General features: G+C 44.1%; 1 protein-coding gene across 10 annotated transcripts in view; it reads left to right on the top strand.

Moving 5' to 3' along the window:
• LOC132390149 (NACHT, LRR and PYD domains-containing protein 3-like) overlaps positions 1-17,777 on the top strand; it is a 57,230-nt gene that overhangs the window by 8,535 nt on the left and 30,918 nt on the right. For 5 of the 10 annotated variants that reach the window (XM_059962759.1, XM_059962765.1, XM_059962767.1 and 2 more), the window contains exons 2-6: positions 6,512-6,676; positions 8,024-8,120; positions 10,986-11,152; positions 15,292-15,463; positions 15,571-15,636. In XM_059962759.1, coding sequence (XP_059818742.1) covers positions 8,111-8,120; positions 10,986-11,152; positions 15,292-15,463; positions 15,571-15,636 — 415 coding nt within the window. In that variant the 5' untranslated portion in view covers positions 6,512-6,676; positions 8,024-8,110. The other 5 variants (XM_059962762.1, XM_059962760.1, XM_059962763.1 and 2 more) reach the window with 5 other exon arrangements.

Genomic DNA, 17,777 nt, shown 5'->3' on the forward strand with positions numbered 1-17,777 from the left:
CACTCCTTCAATCCACTGAGGAATGTTTATGAGTAAACTATTGTCCTTGCAGTGAAACAGTAAATAATTCAAAAAGGAGTCACAATATGGTAAATCAGCAATTTCCCCCTCTCTCTTATCTGTTGCAGATGTTCTTGCTCGTTTTTCCGTCTCTCTTACTCATGGTCAGCATAGCAACAGTAATAGTTTGTGTTTCTCAGGAGGGGAATGGTTAACTCTGCACCCCATTGTCCATCAGGTCTATTCATCACTCACAACAGGTCTATGAGGTGGAGCAGCTAAGATGAAGGTGAGTCAGTGGAGTAGGTAGACGGGGGGGTAGATGATGGGACACAATGGGGAGACAGCGGGAGGGAATATGATTAGAGTGAAAGGGACAGAGAGGGAGTTTGGTAAAGAAAATTTATTTGCTCCATGTTCAACGTAAGGAAGAAAATTGGCGTAGACAGTGGAGCTTTGGGCGAAGGCTGACAATGATAGTAGATGATTGTCTCCCTGATTGGGGGTTTATGACCAGTGGAGAGCCACAGAAATGGTAGTTGGGCCGTTGCTGTTTGTCATCTGTGATAATGTGTTTAACTTGATAAGCACATTTGCATAAGACAGCAGGATCAGGGGTGTGGTCGGCAGAGAGACAGGTTACAGTGGGATCTGGCGCAGCTGCAAATACTGAGCTGCAAATTGCAGATGCAGGTAAGTGCAAAGTGTTGCACTGTGTAGGTCTTACACAGTAAACGATAGCGCACTAAAGAGTGCGGTGGAATAAAAGACATTGCTGAGTTCGAATTTGGAGTATTGACTGCAGTTTTGGTCATCTATCTATAGAAGAGAAATAAGTAAGGTTGAAAGGGTACTGGGAAAAGGTGCCGGTTGTTTTTCTGGGAGATTCCAAGCTCAGGGTCTGGTGTAAGCAGCTGTTTGGCCCTGCACATTCCACAGAACCATAGGCAGTTCTTCCGAAGCAGAACTTTAGGCCATTCTGCTAAAACCATATCCAACTGGTTTGAAGTTTCCCTCTCATTTGGGTTTGAAAACATTCACATTATTAGTCTGCTTCACTATTTCTGCTGCAGGGTGGGTCAATGAATGTGAAAGCTGATATAAAGAACACTAGCGATGATTTCGAAACCACAACGTTACCAATTACAGTTGATGCTCTGCTTGCTGTGACTTTCTGGAATTTTATCATTTCTTCCTTCAGACTCACATTGTCTATATTTGTTTCTAAAATATTCTTTTCATGATGGAGAGAGCTCGGGGTAGGTGGGGAAGGAGAGGGTGGGAGGAAAAGTGGACGGGGGGTGGGAGAAGAGTGCAGCGGGAAGGGGGCAAGTGGGAGGATAGCGCGGGAAGGAAAGCGAGTGTTTTGTAATGAGCGACAGACACTATATAACCGAATAACCTCGGGTTTAGCGGCTCAGACTGACATCTCTGTGTATGGTGAGCACACCGTTCACCCGGCACCTCACTGAACTCCGTCCGGTTTCAACATCACAGTAAGTGTTGTCTCCGATTCTTCAGAACCAGGGAGCATTTACAATGGGGTTTGGCTTTTGTCGGGCTCGGGAGGGAAGTCAGTGGGAGAAGGGAACTCCGGAATCCTCAAATTAACAATTAGTTATTGACCAAGTGGATGAAAAGAAACAATTACCTTCAACTACAAACATTCTCCAGTTGGTTTCTGCTGAGGCGCTGTAGAAAAACCTTTCTGCAGTGATATGCAAGATGTCCCCACAGGGCAGTGAAAGAGTCTCTCTCCCTCTTCGCCCTCCCTGACACACACTCACTCACATACACAGGAAAACATTGAGAATACAGAACTACTGTAAGATATTGGCATTCGGAACATCGCCGTGGACTATGCCACACATCGATTCATTTAATTAAGTCGCAAATATACATATATTAAAACTACAGATATTGGGTGTTTGAAGTAAAATAAACTACTGGAAACTCTCAAAGTCTAATAGCAATTGTAATAAGTAGACATTCAGTTTGCAGGCACTGGTGAACTTTCTTTTTTATATCGTCGGTGTTTTAATGTTTTTTCCTGTTTCAGAAATATTTAAATTAGCTTTGTTCACAGTTGAAGGTGAGCATGAAATGTTGAAGTAGTTTGCTTGTTTTCAGCAGAGAAGCCGCTCCCTGCTCCGAGGAATGCCTGCGTGAAAGAATTTGCCCTGCAGACAGGCAGCAGCTTGCACACAGAAAATTGCACTGTGAGTCTCACAGAGCGCAACATCGGCCCCTCCCCCATAGTTACTAAATGACCCTCGTCTTATGGTCTGGTGTAAAACTAGAAGAAAACGACTTGAAAATATACCCACAGGGAGACTAAACGTTCTTAGTGAATTAAGGTGAATTCAACTTCTGTTCTTTACTTCTGATCTTTACTTCCAGTTGACACGTTACCCGTGTTTTGGATCAGTGATCAAGAAGTTACTTGCAAACAAGAGAACATTTGCAGATGCTGGAGCAACACACACAGAATGTTGGAGAAACTCAGCAGGCCAGACAGCATCTAGGAAGAGAGTGAACAGATGACGTTTTGGGCCGAAACCCTTCGGCAAGACTCCTTTCCCAGATGCTGCCTGGCCTGCTGAGCTCTTCCGGCATTTTGTGTGTGTTGGAAGAAGTTATTCGCTTTATTTTGTCTCTTCTGGCGGTTGTGGTATTTGTGTTCTTGCATTATCCTGTCTGCACGGTTGAGATTCTCCACAATTCATGTCAAGGTTAAAAACAGTTCCTGAATCAAGGGTTACGATTCCAAAGCAAGTGTGCAAAAAGATGTTTAGTCAACACAGCTTCTGTTTCCAAAACTTGTGACTTCAGATGAATGCATGTCGTTTTTCTCATGACTGTGTTTATTGTTGGTGTTTCGAGCTGATTTCCTCGACGTCCTTTAAAAGAAAAGACGTTGATTCTGTTCAAGGTCTTGATACATAACAAACATTGTGGGTGGGGTGGTGACCAGTTACAGAAAGCGACAGGTGGCATTGCAGAGCGAACACCATGATTTCACTGTGTGGGGCAGCAGGCTCGATGGGCTGAGTGGCCAATTTCTGCCTGGTCTGTGCACAAGAAAATCTCTGACTACAGTGTTACTGTAAACTAAGTTATTAAGTACGGACCTCGGCAAATAACCTACTGTTGAACAAAAAACAACTATTGCAGTAATTAAATCATCCAGAACGTTGACTGAGATGATAAGCAACATTGAACCTAGCACCGACCCCCACTGCACCCCACGAGTCACTGGTCTCCAGTCAGAGAGTCAAACCATCTTCCACCACTTACTGGCTTCTCCCGCAAAACCAATGTCCAAACCAATTTACCACCTCATTCTGAATGCCAAACCTTCTTGACTAATCTCCCAGGTGGGACTCTGCCAAATGTCTTGCTACATTGTACTGAACTATATATTTTCAATTCAGTAAATTAACTGTTCTCTCTCCCAGAGCAGTAAGTGTCACGTTGTTCCAGTCTGATAACTGACCAACAACATTCTTGCACATCATACTTTCACTGCTCTGGGGAGAAACGAACCATAAAAGTTAGGAAATGGGGGGGGGGGGTGTAGAGACTTGGTGTATCTGTGTTGTTGCCCATTGTCTGAGTCTAGGATCTGATGACCCCAGGGCTGCTGCAGGACCATCCACACTGCAAGTGTCCTCTCAGGGCAGTGGGAACGAGTCTGTTTCAAAAAGCCTGGGATATCCCTGTGAACACAGCCTCAAATCGTCAATGCCCAGAGTCCGGCTCTCTGGAAAGTGAAACGATAAAGATGGTTTCCTATCACTGACAAGTGGAGTAGCGGTATTACTGGCTCACGATGGCTGTTATTGTCCCAGGGATGAGGATGTGATCTTTGGCCGTCCAGCTGCACCGTTTGCTAATGGGGAACAGAGAAGAACACGGGAAATGGATCTTCAGCCCGATGGACTCAATCGGAATTAATCCCCGAAGAGTCATCAGGAGGATGTGTCATACCACAGGCATACGTAGTGAATGTTGTTGGCTTTGTGGCAGCAGTACAATGCAATATATAATAGTAGAGAAAAAACTGCATTACAGTAAATATCTGTTACTAAAAGTTAAATAATTATTGCAAAAATGAATTCAGTGAAGTAGCTTCATGGGTTCCATGTCAATTCAGACAGAGGGAAGGAAGTGGTTCCGAACTAGTTGAGTGTGTGCCTTCAATCTCCTGTACCACCTTCCTAGTGATACCAATGAGAAGAGGGCATCTCCTTGGTGAAGCAGATCCCTTATGACTGATGCCGCCAATTTGAGGCATCGCTCCATGATGATGTCCTGGATGCTACGAAGGCTACTGCCCATGATGGAGCTGACTGTATTGACAACTTTCCTCAGAGTATTTCGATCCTGTGCAGTAGCTTCATCACTTCCCCCACCGTACCATATGAAGCAACGTGCAGACAGTTAGAACAATTTTTACGGTACAACTGTAGAAATCCACTAGTCTTTGGTCACATCCCAAATCCCATCAAACTCCTAATGAACTACCGTGCATTCTTTGTAACTGCATCGATATGCTGGGCCCTGGATAGATCCTCAGAGATGCTGACACACAGGGACATGAAGTTGCTCACTTTTCCACTGCTGACCAAACAATGATGATTGTTGTGTGAGTGTGACCTCATTTTACCCATTCAGAAGTCCACAATTAGAACATTGGTCTTACCGACATTGAGGGCAAGTTTGTTGCTGCAACACCACTCATCCAGGTGATATATCTCGCTCCTGTTTGCCTTCCCCTCACCATCTGAAAATCTGCCAACAATAGTGGTGTCATGAGCAAATTTGTCACTGGCACTTGAGCAGTGCCAAGCCGCACAGCCATGGGTGCAGAGAGAGTAGGGCAGTGGGCAAAGCACATATCCTTGAGGCGCACCAGTATCGATGGTGATGTGCAGGCGTTACATCCAAACCGCACAGATTGTGGTTTTCCGTTGAGGAAATTGAGGATCCGGTTGCAGAGGGAGGTAGAAAGGTCAGCGGTTCGAGCCTTTTGATCAGAACTGTTGGAATAATTGCATTACATGCTGAGCTCTGGTTGAGAAACAGCATTCTGATGTAAGTATTCATATTGTCAAGGTAATCCAAAGCCGCGTGAGGAGCCGATGAGATTGCATTGTGACCTACTGTGGATACAGGGAAATTACAGTGGGCCCAGGTCCTTGCTGAGAGAAGAGCTAATTCTAGCCATCACAAACCTCTCAAAGCATTTCCTCACAGTAACTGTTATTGCTATGGATGATAGTCATTAATGCAACTCACACTGCTCTTCTTGGGCACTGGTGTAATTGTTAGCCTTTCGTCTGCGTAACCAAAATGCTTCCACAAACGGAGCCTTTGTTGCAGCGCAGATGGAAGTAAACACTGCAGGATAAACGTTTATGAAACCTGAACGTTTTTCTTTGTTGTACTGCATTTTTATCCTGTCCTTTAATTAGTAACTAAAATCAATAGAATTTTTTTTCTCTTGTCTGTCTTCATCCTAAAATATTCATAGATGCATTTTACAAAAGAGGACACATCTATGATGTTGTGCTTTTCTCAGTCTGTGTGAAAATTTCCAGCTCACAGCAATGGTTGATCCATGTAGCTGCAAAAATAGTCATTAGATGGAACATTGGAGACCGAACCACGTTCCACATTCTATGCATATTAATCACGATTGAATATGGTACATTATCGTGCTTCCTGTTATAGAGGAGATGTTAAAAGTCAATAGAGTGGACAAAACAGTTTCACCGGGAGCCTCTCTGGTATCCAGGAAATAGTAATGAATAATGCAAGAAAAATTAATAATAATTTTGCCTTGTCCGTGGGAGCGTACTGTAAGGCAATGATGCTCAGGTGCTTAACAATGTAGAACTAATTTTGAGCAGCGAATAACTAGACGGTCCATTTACTATAAATTCAAGAGCTTATCGTTTTCGTTTCTCGAAAGATCCCCATTAATGCCCCGATAATCACTTTTACTATCTTTTCTTAACACTGTGTGTAGTACCTCCCCCATTATAGGTATGAGCAAGGATGCGATCTGGGCCAAATTGTGCAATTAAGCTTACAGAATATCACGCATCATCCTGGATAATCCCAGTTCTGATACTGGGTCTTCCACAGTGTCTTGTTCCACAGATGCAATCTGATGTACCGAGTTTCCAGCACTTTATAAGAGGATGCAGGAATATGGCATTGGGACGAGAAAAAAAAAATCAACCATGTTTGAATGATGGAGGAGACTCGATGGACTGAATCACTTCATTCTGCTCTGATATCTTATCATGACTGAATGATGAGTCCTTCGTATCCCACATCAGGATTTGTGACGTGTGAGGGAAAATTAATGATTTGTTCCATGAGATCCTTTTATTTGTCTTCAGCGTTTAAATTTCAGTGAGATTCGCTTTTGAAAAAATTGAGCAGAAATATTGTTTCTCCTTTGTATTGTTAATGTGCTTCATTATCTCTCTGGTTAAAGTTAGACCTGCGGTGAGAGATTTATTGGAAGAAAAGCCGACAGCTGGAAAGCCACGAATGAGAACGAGGGAACAGCGACAAGCGAACCAGCCCAAGGACTGAGAGTACCAACTGAAGAGAAACCTCTGACTCAGAGTTTCCATTGATTCAGTCAGGAGAAAGTTTGGTGAGTCTCATTCACTCGAACACTGGTCCTGCAAACATTACATATCTTTACAAAGGAAGGTACGAAATAGGTGGAATGCCTCGGTCAGAGCAAGTTGCAATCACCCCAAGTCTGCTTTCAGAAGCCCAGTTCTTTAAAGTCACTCACATTCTCTGAGTGTTTGCTCATTTGAAGGTGCTGCATCATCTGAAGAAGCTTTTGGTTGGTTCTGATGTTTCCTTGTTACGTTATAATCAGCTTAAAATGCGTTAACAATTTCCTCCCTTGATAAGAAGCCCCAAGTGTGTCATGTTGTAGTGATTGTAGAAATGTGGAATTACCATGAACTGCAGCAAGATGCCCTTGATCCCATTGGCTATTGCTATCTGCAGTGGTATACTTACCCTCGAATATATCGACGCGCAGGCCTCTGCAGAGAACAGACCATTTATAAAGGAAAATATCCCAACACTGCATTTTATTCAGTCCTAACTAACACATGGCAAACCATAATTTACATCGACATACCTTGGCCTCATCAAGTACTTTTCTGCTAATTACATTGTCAGAACCTGTGAACGTGACATTAAGCAGAGGTGGAAATTCAAAGTTATGTTCCCATGGATGTTGTGAATGGGATTTCAGTAAAGCCTTTGACAAGGTGTCACGTGGCAGCTTGGTCTCGATGATCAGGTTCCACGCTGTCCGGAGAGAGCAAATTGGATGTATTCAAAATTAGCTTCAAGGTAGCAAGCAAAGAGTGGTGGTTGAAGATTTCTCCTCGCAATGGAGGCGAGTAATGAGCGGTGTGCCGTGAGGCTACAAGTTGGGACCTTTGATATTCGTTATTTTATAGCAATGATTTGGATGCGGTTGCACAAGGATTACTTGACTGGTAAGTTCGCAGAATGCACAACATTAGTAGTTCTGTTCACAGAGAAGATTATCGTAGCATCTAGGGGATCTAAATGGACAGGGTCTGGTAAAGAGATTACAAACCCAATCTGATCAGCAGCGGATTCATGCAGAAGTTGGGGATCATGTGGAGGACACAACCAGAGGAAGGAGATGAGGCAGGTGCAGTTGCATAATTCAAAAAGCAGTTGGGGTGTGTAGATGGAGTGAAGAGGCCAGAAGGGAGATGGCCCCATCACAGGAAATTGTGACCATCTCAGTGGGCACTGTGGTTGGCATTGTCTCGTTGGGCTGAATGCTCTGAATTTGGATTTTATTGCTCTGTGACTCTGTCAGTAGATGCCCCAGGTATCTATTGGTCCCCATGCCAAATGCTACAGGGGATGGAAATACTGTCATATTTGCAAAGTAGTCGTACTCTCTGACTCACTGTCTGCTTGTTGTGAAATTTAGAGCCTCACCACCAGGTGGAGCTGTCCTGCAGAGCGACCAAAGTGTAAACAAGGTGACGACAACCAACAATCGTCAGTCAGAATCAGAATGGACAAAGGTATGATCACAGGGGTCTTTGAATTAAACTTTTATCACGTTTGTACACAATAGTTCAGATGAAAAAAAAACCTGACAGGGGTGTTAACAGTGCATAGAAAAGTTTCATCCAGCAGTGTCATTTATCCCACTGGTAAAGCGGCCTTGAGTAATTGATCAACCCAACAGTTCCAGCGCAGGGACCTGACACCAGTAATGGTCGAATCACTCCGCTCACCACACAAACCTTCAGCTGAGTGAAAGGAGCAGGGACTCCTGAATCAGGTGGTCGTGAGTGAAACACAGACTGGAATGTGACAGCGATCTCGTGGTTTATGTAAATGTTTAGGGTCAGGGTCCGTTTCACCTCCAGACAGGCCCTGATATGCAAGACATCTTCAATTTTCATTTATAAAATTCAGAAGCAGATGATAGGAGCATTTCCAGTATTTCAGAGATTCTATGATAACACAGTATTTCACGTTTTGGAAGGAAAGCTACCAACTCCCTCTGGTTTTTCTTGCCTGCTACGCAAAGGAGGAGGGGTGTCACCGAAATCTGTTTTCTGTAGCGGAGCGGAGATCATTGCTGGTGCTGGGAATGGCTGAGGAACAGGAGGCAGCTCATTGTAGATACATTTGTGGTCTGCTTCGGAGTTTTAACACCCCAGTGAATATCTAGGCTGTGGAGAAATGGTGAACCTGAGTTTCTAAATATTTCCCTCTTGATATGATCTTCTACCTGAATTTAAATTCCCAGGATCTTGGCTGGGAAATCCGGCATAACCAATGACTAAATATCTCTGTCACCTGTAGACATTGTGATTGTGCTCAAATCTGAGATTCCAGCTGGAATAAAAACGATGCTCCAGCCTGGAAATGGGTCCTTCGGCCCAGATAATTCAAGCTGATCTAAATGTCCCATTTTCCTGCCATTTTCCCAAATTTCCCTCTTATCTCCCCTTTTTCCTGCCCACATGCTCTCAATTTTGTAATTTTATTCGTGTTTGCTGCCTCCTCTGGATGCATGTACTTTATACCCATCAGCCACCACGTGAAAAAATGCCCCTTTGGTCCCTTTTAAATCTCTGCCCTTGAGTCTCAGACTCCCTTACCTGGGCAAAAGGACTGTGACTATCTAGCCTATCTGCACCCCTGATGTGTGTGTGTGTGTGTGTGTGTGTGTGTGTGTGTGTGTGTGTGTGTGTGTGTGTGTGTGTGTGTGTGTGTGTAAGATCACCCTTCAAGCTCCTGAGCTCCAGGGCAAGCTGTCCCAGCCCAACCATATAACACAAAAAACAACACCCTAGCCCAGTACCGTAGTGTTCATTCTTCACTTCACACTTTCCAGCTTCATCCCCTCCATCCTATAGATTAGCAACTGCAACTACACACAAAGCTCTATAACCAAGACTTTGCCAATGACATGCATAGTTGTTACATGATGATCAGCAGGTGGGGGAGAAGATGGCAACCAGGGGAGAGGACAGCATAGATCGCAAGGGAATGGTCAGCCTGCGACCCAGGGGACCGGAGGACGTGCGTCTCAAGGGGATGGTCAGTCTGTGACCAAGGGGACTGGAGAAAGCAACTCCAGTTCCCTTGTCCAGTCTCCAGCCCCTCGTGTGACAAAGCAACTGGAGAATGTGTGATCCAGCAGACTGGACCATGTGTAATCCCGTTGCTGGTCTTCGTGTGACACAGACTACTGGACAGTTAGTGACCGAGGGAGATTTTATTTTGTGGAAGATAATCACAGTGATATTTCCCAGTATCACCGGACACTGGTGCATTACGATCCCGTGGTCATCCGTGCGTTCAACTGCTGTGATTAGTATTACTATGCCGATCGTGCTATTTTACTGGGTGTAAATGTGTCCGGTCACCGGCTTATCGGGATGATCACCTGACAGGATGTACGGTTCACATTAACCAGCACAGTTCCACTCCAAATCTGGTCACAACACAGAGGAAAAGAAAAAAAAAAATCACGCAACAGCTACACTAAACGAGACACAAATCTAGGACTGCATAAAGTGCACGAAACAGTGCAGGCATTACAATAAATAATAAACAGGACAATAGGGCAACACGGTGTCAGGCCAGGCGCTGGGTATTGAGGAGTCGGATAGCTTGGGGGAAGAAACTGTTACATAGTCTGTCCGTGAGATCCTGAATGCTTCGGTGCATATTCCCAGATGGCAGGAGCGAGAAGAGATTGTATGAGGGGTGCATGGATCCTTTATAATGCTGCTGGCCTTACGGATGCAGCGTGTCGTGTAAATGTCCGTGATGGTGGGAAGAGAGACCCCGATGTTCTTCTCAGCTGACCTCACTATACGCTGCAGAGTCTTGCGATCTGAGATGGTGCAATTTCCGATCCAGGTAGTGGTGCAGCCAATCAGAATGCTCTCAATACAACCCCTGTAGAATGTGATGAGGATGGGGAGTGGGAGATGGACTTTTCTCAGCCTTGGCAGAAAGTGGAGACGCTTCTGGGCTTTCTTGGCTATGGAGCTGGTGTTGAGGGACCAGGTGAGATTCTCCGCTGGATGAACACCAAGAAATTTGTTTTGTTCACATTCAGAGCCAGGCTGCTGGCTCTGCACCAGTCCGTTAGCTGCTGCACCTCCTCTCTGTAAGCTGACTCGTCGTTCTTGCTGTGTCTTGCAGCACAGTCGTGGGTCAGCAGAGTGAACAGCAGTGGTCTGTGCACACAGCCGTAGGGGGACTCCGTGCTCAGTGGGATGGTGTTGGAGATGGAGGATTAATCCAATTTTGTAACTGGAGGCAGGTTCGAGATACGGTTTTTTTGTTGAGTTGGGTGAGAGCGGTGGAGGCGAGGGATATCTGTGTTCAAGCCTACATTTTCCTTTTTATATTCACAGAGCCAGAGTTTATAATCTCCGACCTCCTGGCACAAGGGGAGGAATATCGACTGTACCAACTGACAAAGTTCTACAGGGACAGACTCAAACAAGCAATTGAAGAAAAGGTTGAGAGACTGGGTTGGATGTTGACAAAGGAGGGACATTTCAGTAGAGAAGAAAATGAGGTGAGAGCAGTTCGTGTATTGTCACTGATCTGCTGGTATCAGAGGGAATAGTGATCAACATTAATCTCCTGCACGTTTTAGGAGATCGACCTGGGAATGGAGACATTGAGCTCTGTCTTGTCTCTCGCAGATCTGGTTTCAGTTTTTAAGGTGGGGAGCACTGGGAACTGCAGGTTTAGCATCACCTTTTCCTGTATCACCTGTTGTATTTATCAGTGTGAAGTAAGAGCAGTGGCTGCATATCAGGACTTCCAAAAGGCATTCGGTGTGAAACATTTCAAATCTTGGCTGAACCGTCGGGTAGCTTCACCTCATCTCATTAATCCAGGATGAGTATTAAACTGTCAATTGGGCCAACCGGCTTCACTGCGGTACCTGAGGGAGGGAAACCAGCTAACCACAGCTTGTCTTGGCTCCGTGAGTTCCCAAACAATGTGTGGCTGACTTGTCGTAGTCACAGCAAAGCACAGTACAGAAACAGGCCTGGTGACTAGCTGACATCTCACGCACAAAGCTGATATCTTATGACCACAAACATCAATTTTTTGATCTAAAAGGGCAGAAGAAAGCACAAAACATAAAATAAATCTAGTGACTAGCTGATATCTCATGATCCCAAAAAATCAGCAGGTTGTCCTGAAAAGGAAGAAGATCAATAGGATTTCCTGAAAGGGAAAGGGCAAACAAAAATAAATCTGCTAACTTGCTGAATATCTGACTAATGAGAGACAGGGACACACCATTTCAGGTCACTCTACTTGGAGCTCACAAACAGTGATTGTCTTGCCCTAGATCTGACCTATTCAGTCATGAGTGATTTTAGAAAATCAAGTGTGTTACACCCGTGAGTAACTCTGTTCTCGTTGGGATTCATTGGCGCTGTCTGTAATGAATCACACAGGCATTATCCAAAGGCAAGAATCTGTAAATATGATGCTGATCTATAAATTCATCATCTGGAGACGTCTGCTTTACTGGTTAAATTTCTTTCACAACTGTACCTCCTCAGACCTGGTAGCAGTGAAACTGAGAGATTACTTTATAGTGCAGTGGGCCATCAGGGAATTATGCTGATTTGTTCCATAATTTCATAATTCCATTATTCCCTACTGATATCTGTTCTCGGAGATCAATCATACAAATCCGGGACACAGAACATAGAACATAGAACACAGTACAGTACAGGCCCTTTGGCCCACAATGTTGTGCTTCCCCTTAAACGCTGCCTCTCTTATTTCTCAGAACAATGTCCTAAGCCCATCCATATTCAGTTGTTTATATAATTCCATCATAGGTGTATGTTGCTTGAAGACTATTCAATATTTAATTCATAATTCCTCAGTTAATCAGGAAACCCATGCCTGCATTCAGGAAGTCATTACCATTTTACGGTATGAGTGCCAGGCAGTAACCATCTCCATTATAAGATAGCCGCACTGACATTTCTTGATCTTCTTTTGCCTTTACACATCATGAGACCATAAGGCATCAGAGCACAATTGGCCATTAGGCCCATCTATTCTGCTCCGCCATTACATCATGGGTGATGTACTATCCCTCTCAACCCCATTCTCCTGCCTTCTCCCAGTGAACTTTGCTGACCAGACTAGTCAAGGAGGTACCAGCCTCTGATTTAAATATACTCAATGACCTGGTCTCCACAGCTGTCAGTTCCAATGGATTCTGCAGTTTCACTACTCCTCGGCTAAATAAATATCCTCATTTCTGTTCTAAATGGACGTCCCTCTAATCTGCGGCTGTTCCGTCTGGTTCTAGACTCCCCCACTTAGAAACATCATCTCCACGTCCTCTCAATGCCTTTCGATATTCCACAGGTTGCAATTAGATTCCCCCTCATCCTTCCACACTCCGGCCAGAACAGGTTCATCGGGATCCACTCCCATCAAAATCTGGCTTAATATCACTGGTTCTGTTAGTTTAGATTCCTCTCTGGACTTTTCACAATGCCATCACATATTTTCTCTGAACAGGAGATCAAAATATGCGAGTGTGGTCTGGCCAGAGCTTGTTCTTATATTCTGATCCTCTCGAAGTGAATGCTAGCATTGTATTTGCCTTTCCTAACACCGACACAAACTGCACGGAATCATGCACCAGGTCTCCAGAGACTCTTTACAAATCCAATTTCTGAATTTTCTCCCAGATTCAAAAATAGTCTACGTCTTCATTATTTCTGTTAAAGTATTTGGCCATGTACCTCACTATACTACATGCCAGATGCCACTGATGTGTCCATTTTTTCATCGGTCTATGTGGGACACCTGGTCAAAGGTCCTCGGGAAGTCCAAGTAAACAACTTGCACTGACTCTCTGTTGTCGACCCAGCATGCTGTTCTCTGAAAAAATTCCAACAGTTCTGTCAGGCAGGATTCCCTTCCATGGATGTTGGCCTTTTTCTTATCATGTGCGTCCAAATACCCCGAAACCTTTTCCTCAATTATCGACTGCTGACATCTTCCCAAACGCTGATCAGACTAACTGGCCTATAGTTTAAAATGATCAGTCCTCCGGAACCATTCCAAAATCTAGTGATTCTTGAGCTATCGTTACTAATGTCTCCATAATCTCTTCATCCTCCTCTTTCAGAAGCAATCGGGTGAGTTCATCTGGACTCATCTATCTTCAGAACTTTCAGCTTTCCGATCGACTTCTCAATAATTGCAAACAAACTCGCTTCTGCCACCGGACATTCTCAAATATCTGGCACGTTCTAGTGTTTTTACAGTGAGGACTGACGCAAAATGCTGACCAATACCTTCCGGCATTTCCTTGTCCCCTGACAGTACCTCTCCACTGTCATTTTCCAGTGGTCCAATATCCACACTCCTCTCTTTCAATCCTCATACATCAGACGGACGTTTTGGTAAGCTATTTTACATTATTCTCTAGCCTGCCTTCCTATTTCATATTTTCTCTATTTACGGTTTTTGAATTGCCTTCTGTTGATTTGAAAAAATATCCCAGTCCTCCAGCTTTCTGCTATATTTTGTAATACTCTGTGCCCTCTCCTTTGGTTTTGTGCTGTTTTGACTACCTCGTCAGCCACGGTTGATCATCCTCCCTTTAGAATAATTCTTCATCATTGTGATTGTTTGTCCTCCGAGAAACTTCAGCCATTCCTGCTCTGCCATTGTCCCAGTTAGTGTCATTTTCGAATTTATTATTGCCCAGCTCCTCTCTCATGACGAGGTAATTCATTTATTCTACTATAGCACTGATACCTCTAACTTTACTTTTTCCCTTTCAACCTGCTGGCTGAGTTCTGCTATTTTATGATCACTGCCTCTTAAGGGTTTATTTAGCTGAAGCTCCCTAATCAAATCTGGTGCAATACACAACACAGACTCCAGATCCGTCTTTCCTATATTGGGCTCAACCATAGGCTTCTTTCAAAAGCCATCTCATAGGCATTCTATAAATTCCCTCACTTGAGCTTCATCACCGACCTGATTTTCCAATGCTATCTGGATATTGAATCTCCCTGTGACAATTTTAGCATTGACCTTCTTCCATGCCTCTTCTCTCCCCCTTTGTAATTTGTGGCCCACATCCTGGCTCCTGTCAACATGCCTGTATATAATTTCCATCAGGGTCATTTTACCTACGCAGTTTCTTAACATCCACGTCGTCTAATCCGATATCACCTCTTTCTCAGGACTTTTCATTTTTAATGACAGCAGCTTCGACCCAACACTTACACCTACCTGCGTATCCTATCGATTCAATATTTATCCTTGGACTTAAGCACCCAATGATAAACTTTTGTCAGCCACGATTCAGTGATGCCCGCCATCCATTTGATTTTGCTCTCTCTCTCTCCTCTCTTCCGTTCTTGTTGTCACATCTTGTTGATGTAATGCTGCACATTGACAGATCAAGGAAAGTAATCACATTGCATCTACTGCAGGGTGTCAGTAAATCCTTATGCTTAGACAATATTGATTTAGAATTTCCTTAAGTTACTGTTTCTCTGTTTATGACTGAACCCAGGGAGGATGAGGAGCAGCCCAGTGACTGCATCTGTTCTGAAGCTACTGGTGCCATGAACAGATACTTTCCTGCACATTCTCCATGTCTGTCTGTCTGCTCCACAATAAGTCCATTGTTCCCTTTTCTAGAAAGTCACTGAACTGACAGAGAAGGGAAACCGGGCAGAGAGTTCCAGACTCTTCCTCAGTTTGGTGAATGGCAAAGGCTCCCGGGCCCGGAGGGCGATGTGGGAATCCTTTCTGATGTGGAGGACTGAGTTACCGAAGTTGGACAGAATACTGAGGGAAATACAGGAACTCGGTATGTTAAAACCACGCTCTGAACACAAAGGCACATTGAGATAAACATTTTAGTTATTTTAATTATTTTAGCTATGTTTCCATGGATTTATTTTCATGTTTAAACAGGTCCTGATCCACAGGAATACATGAACATTGGCCAAGGTTTATCTGAATTACCCACTCAGCTGATAGGTGAGTGATCAAATGCACAGTTCAAACAACATCTCAAATGTTGGTCTGTGACTTGGCAAAACCTGGGAATCAAAATTCACCATTAATTATTCTCTGATCTCTGGATTCAAGTAACAATTCAAAGAATCTCTCTTTGCAGCCTGAATATTCTACAATATATTTTTCTATTAATCCAGCTGTTGGTTCTGATGAAGCCTTCACTGCAGGTCCTCACGCTCTGGGAATCCCCGCACACCCCAGGCAGGCTCCTGATACACTGTATGACCCAGTCCAGGTGACTTTTCTATCTTCAGACCTTTCATCTTCCAAGCCCATTTTCCTTTGTAATAGCTCTACATGCAATTCTGTTCGCTGATTTTCTTTACCTTTTGGAATTCTGCCAGTGACGCGCACAGAGTTTGTCTGGCATTTCCTTTTCACTCGTTACTGCAACTACAAGAGCAGTTTCCAGTGGTCCGATATCGACCCTCTCCCTTTTTTTCACTCTTTATATTTCCGGGAAAGAAAAAAAAAGAACTTTGGTATCCTTTCTTATATTATTGACCCACAGTATCACGTGACCCTCTATTTTTCTTTCATCCATGTGCCTGTCCAAGAGGTTCTTAAATACACTTAATATTTTAGCCTCCACCACCATCCCTGGCAAGTTGTTCCAGGCACCCACAACCCTCTGTAAAAAATTTACCCCTGATGTCTCCGCTAAACTTCCCTCCCTTAACTTTGTACATATGCCCTCTAGTGTTTGCTATTGGTGCCCTGGGAAACAGGTTCCAGCAATCCACCCTATCTATGCCTCTCATAATTTTTTAGACCTCGATCAAGTGCCCTCTCATCCTTCTACGCTCCAAAGAGAAAAGTCCCAGCTCTGCTAACCTTGCTTCACATGACTTGTTCTCCAAACCAGGCAACATCCTGGTAAAACTCCTCTGCACCCTCTCCATAGCTTCCACATCCTTCCTATAATGAGGTGACCGGAATTGAACACAATACTCTAAGTGCGGTCTCACCAGAGATTTGTAGATTTGCAAATTGGCCTCTCTACTCTTGAACTCAATCCCCCTATTAATGAACCCTAGCATCCCATGGGAGTTCTTAACCATCCTATCAACCTGTGCAGCGACCTTAAGGGATGTAAGGATTTGAACTCCAAGGTCCCTCTGTTCATCCACACTCTTAAATAAACAACGGTTAAACTTGTAGTCAACATTCTGGTTTGTCCTTCCAAAATGCATCACCTCACACTTATCCGGATTGAATCCCATCTGCCACTTTTCTGCCCAAATCTGCACCCTGTCTATATCCTCTTGTAACCTTCGACAACCTACAGCTCCATCCACAACTCCTCCAACCTTCATGTCATCCACAAATTCACTCACCCATTCTTCCACCTCTACATCCAGGTCATTTATAAAAATCACAAATAGCAGGGGTCCCAGGACAGATCACTGCGGCACTCCACTAGTCACCGACCTCCAGGCAGAATACTTTCCTTCCACAACTACCCTCTGCTTTCTTCCTGTAAGCCAATTATTTATCCAAACAGCCAAGTTTCCACTTATCCCGTGCCTCATGATTTTCTGGATGAGTCTGTCATGAGGGACCTTGTCAAATGCCTTGCTAAAATCCATGTAGACCACATCTACAACCGTACCTCTGTCAATTGCTTTTTGTTACCGCTTTAAAAAACCCAATTAGCCTCGTGAGGCACGACCTACCCTTCACAAAGCCATGTTGACACAGACAGTAAATTCCAGGCACACACAAGTCTGCTAAAAAACTACCCACAATTGCTGTAAATTTACCCCATCTCACCTTAACCAAATGCCCTCTGGTATTAGACACCAGTCTTACGTAAAAATAAACAAACAAAATACAGGCTGATGACCCGAACTCTTACCCCTCAAAGTTGTACACCTCTGTCAGATCTCTATTCTACCACCAGAATAAACAAACCAAGTTTATCAAACTTCTACTTGTAGCACATGTCACCGAATCCAGGCGACATCCTGATGAACCTGTTCTGCACCCTCTCCAATCCTTCCAAGAGCTGGACAATCAGAAGTGAACACACTACTCCAGATGCTCCCTAAAACCATAACACCTCGCAGCAGAATTTTGCCATTCAGCTCAGTGAATTTGCT

This window comes from Hypanus sabinus, unplaced genomic scaffold (assembly GCF_030144855.1).
Source record: "Hypanus sabinus isolate sHypSab1 unplaced genomic scaffold, sHypSab1.hap1 scaffold_790, whole genome shotgun sequence".
Taxonomy (NCBI): domain Eukaryota; kingdom Metazoa; phylum Chordata; class Chondrichthyes; order Myliobatiformes; family Dasyatidae; genus Hypanus; species Hypanus sabinus.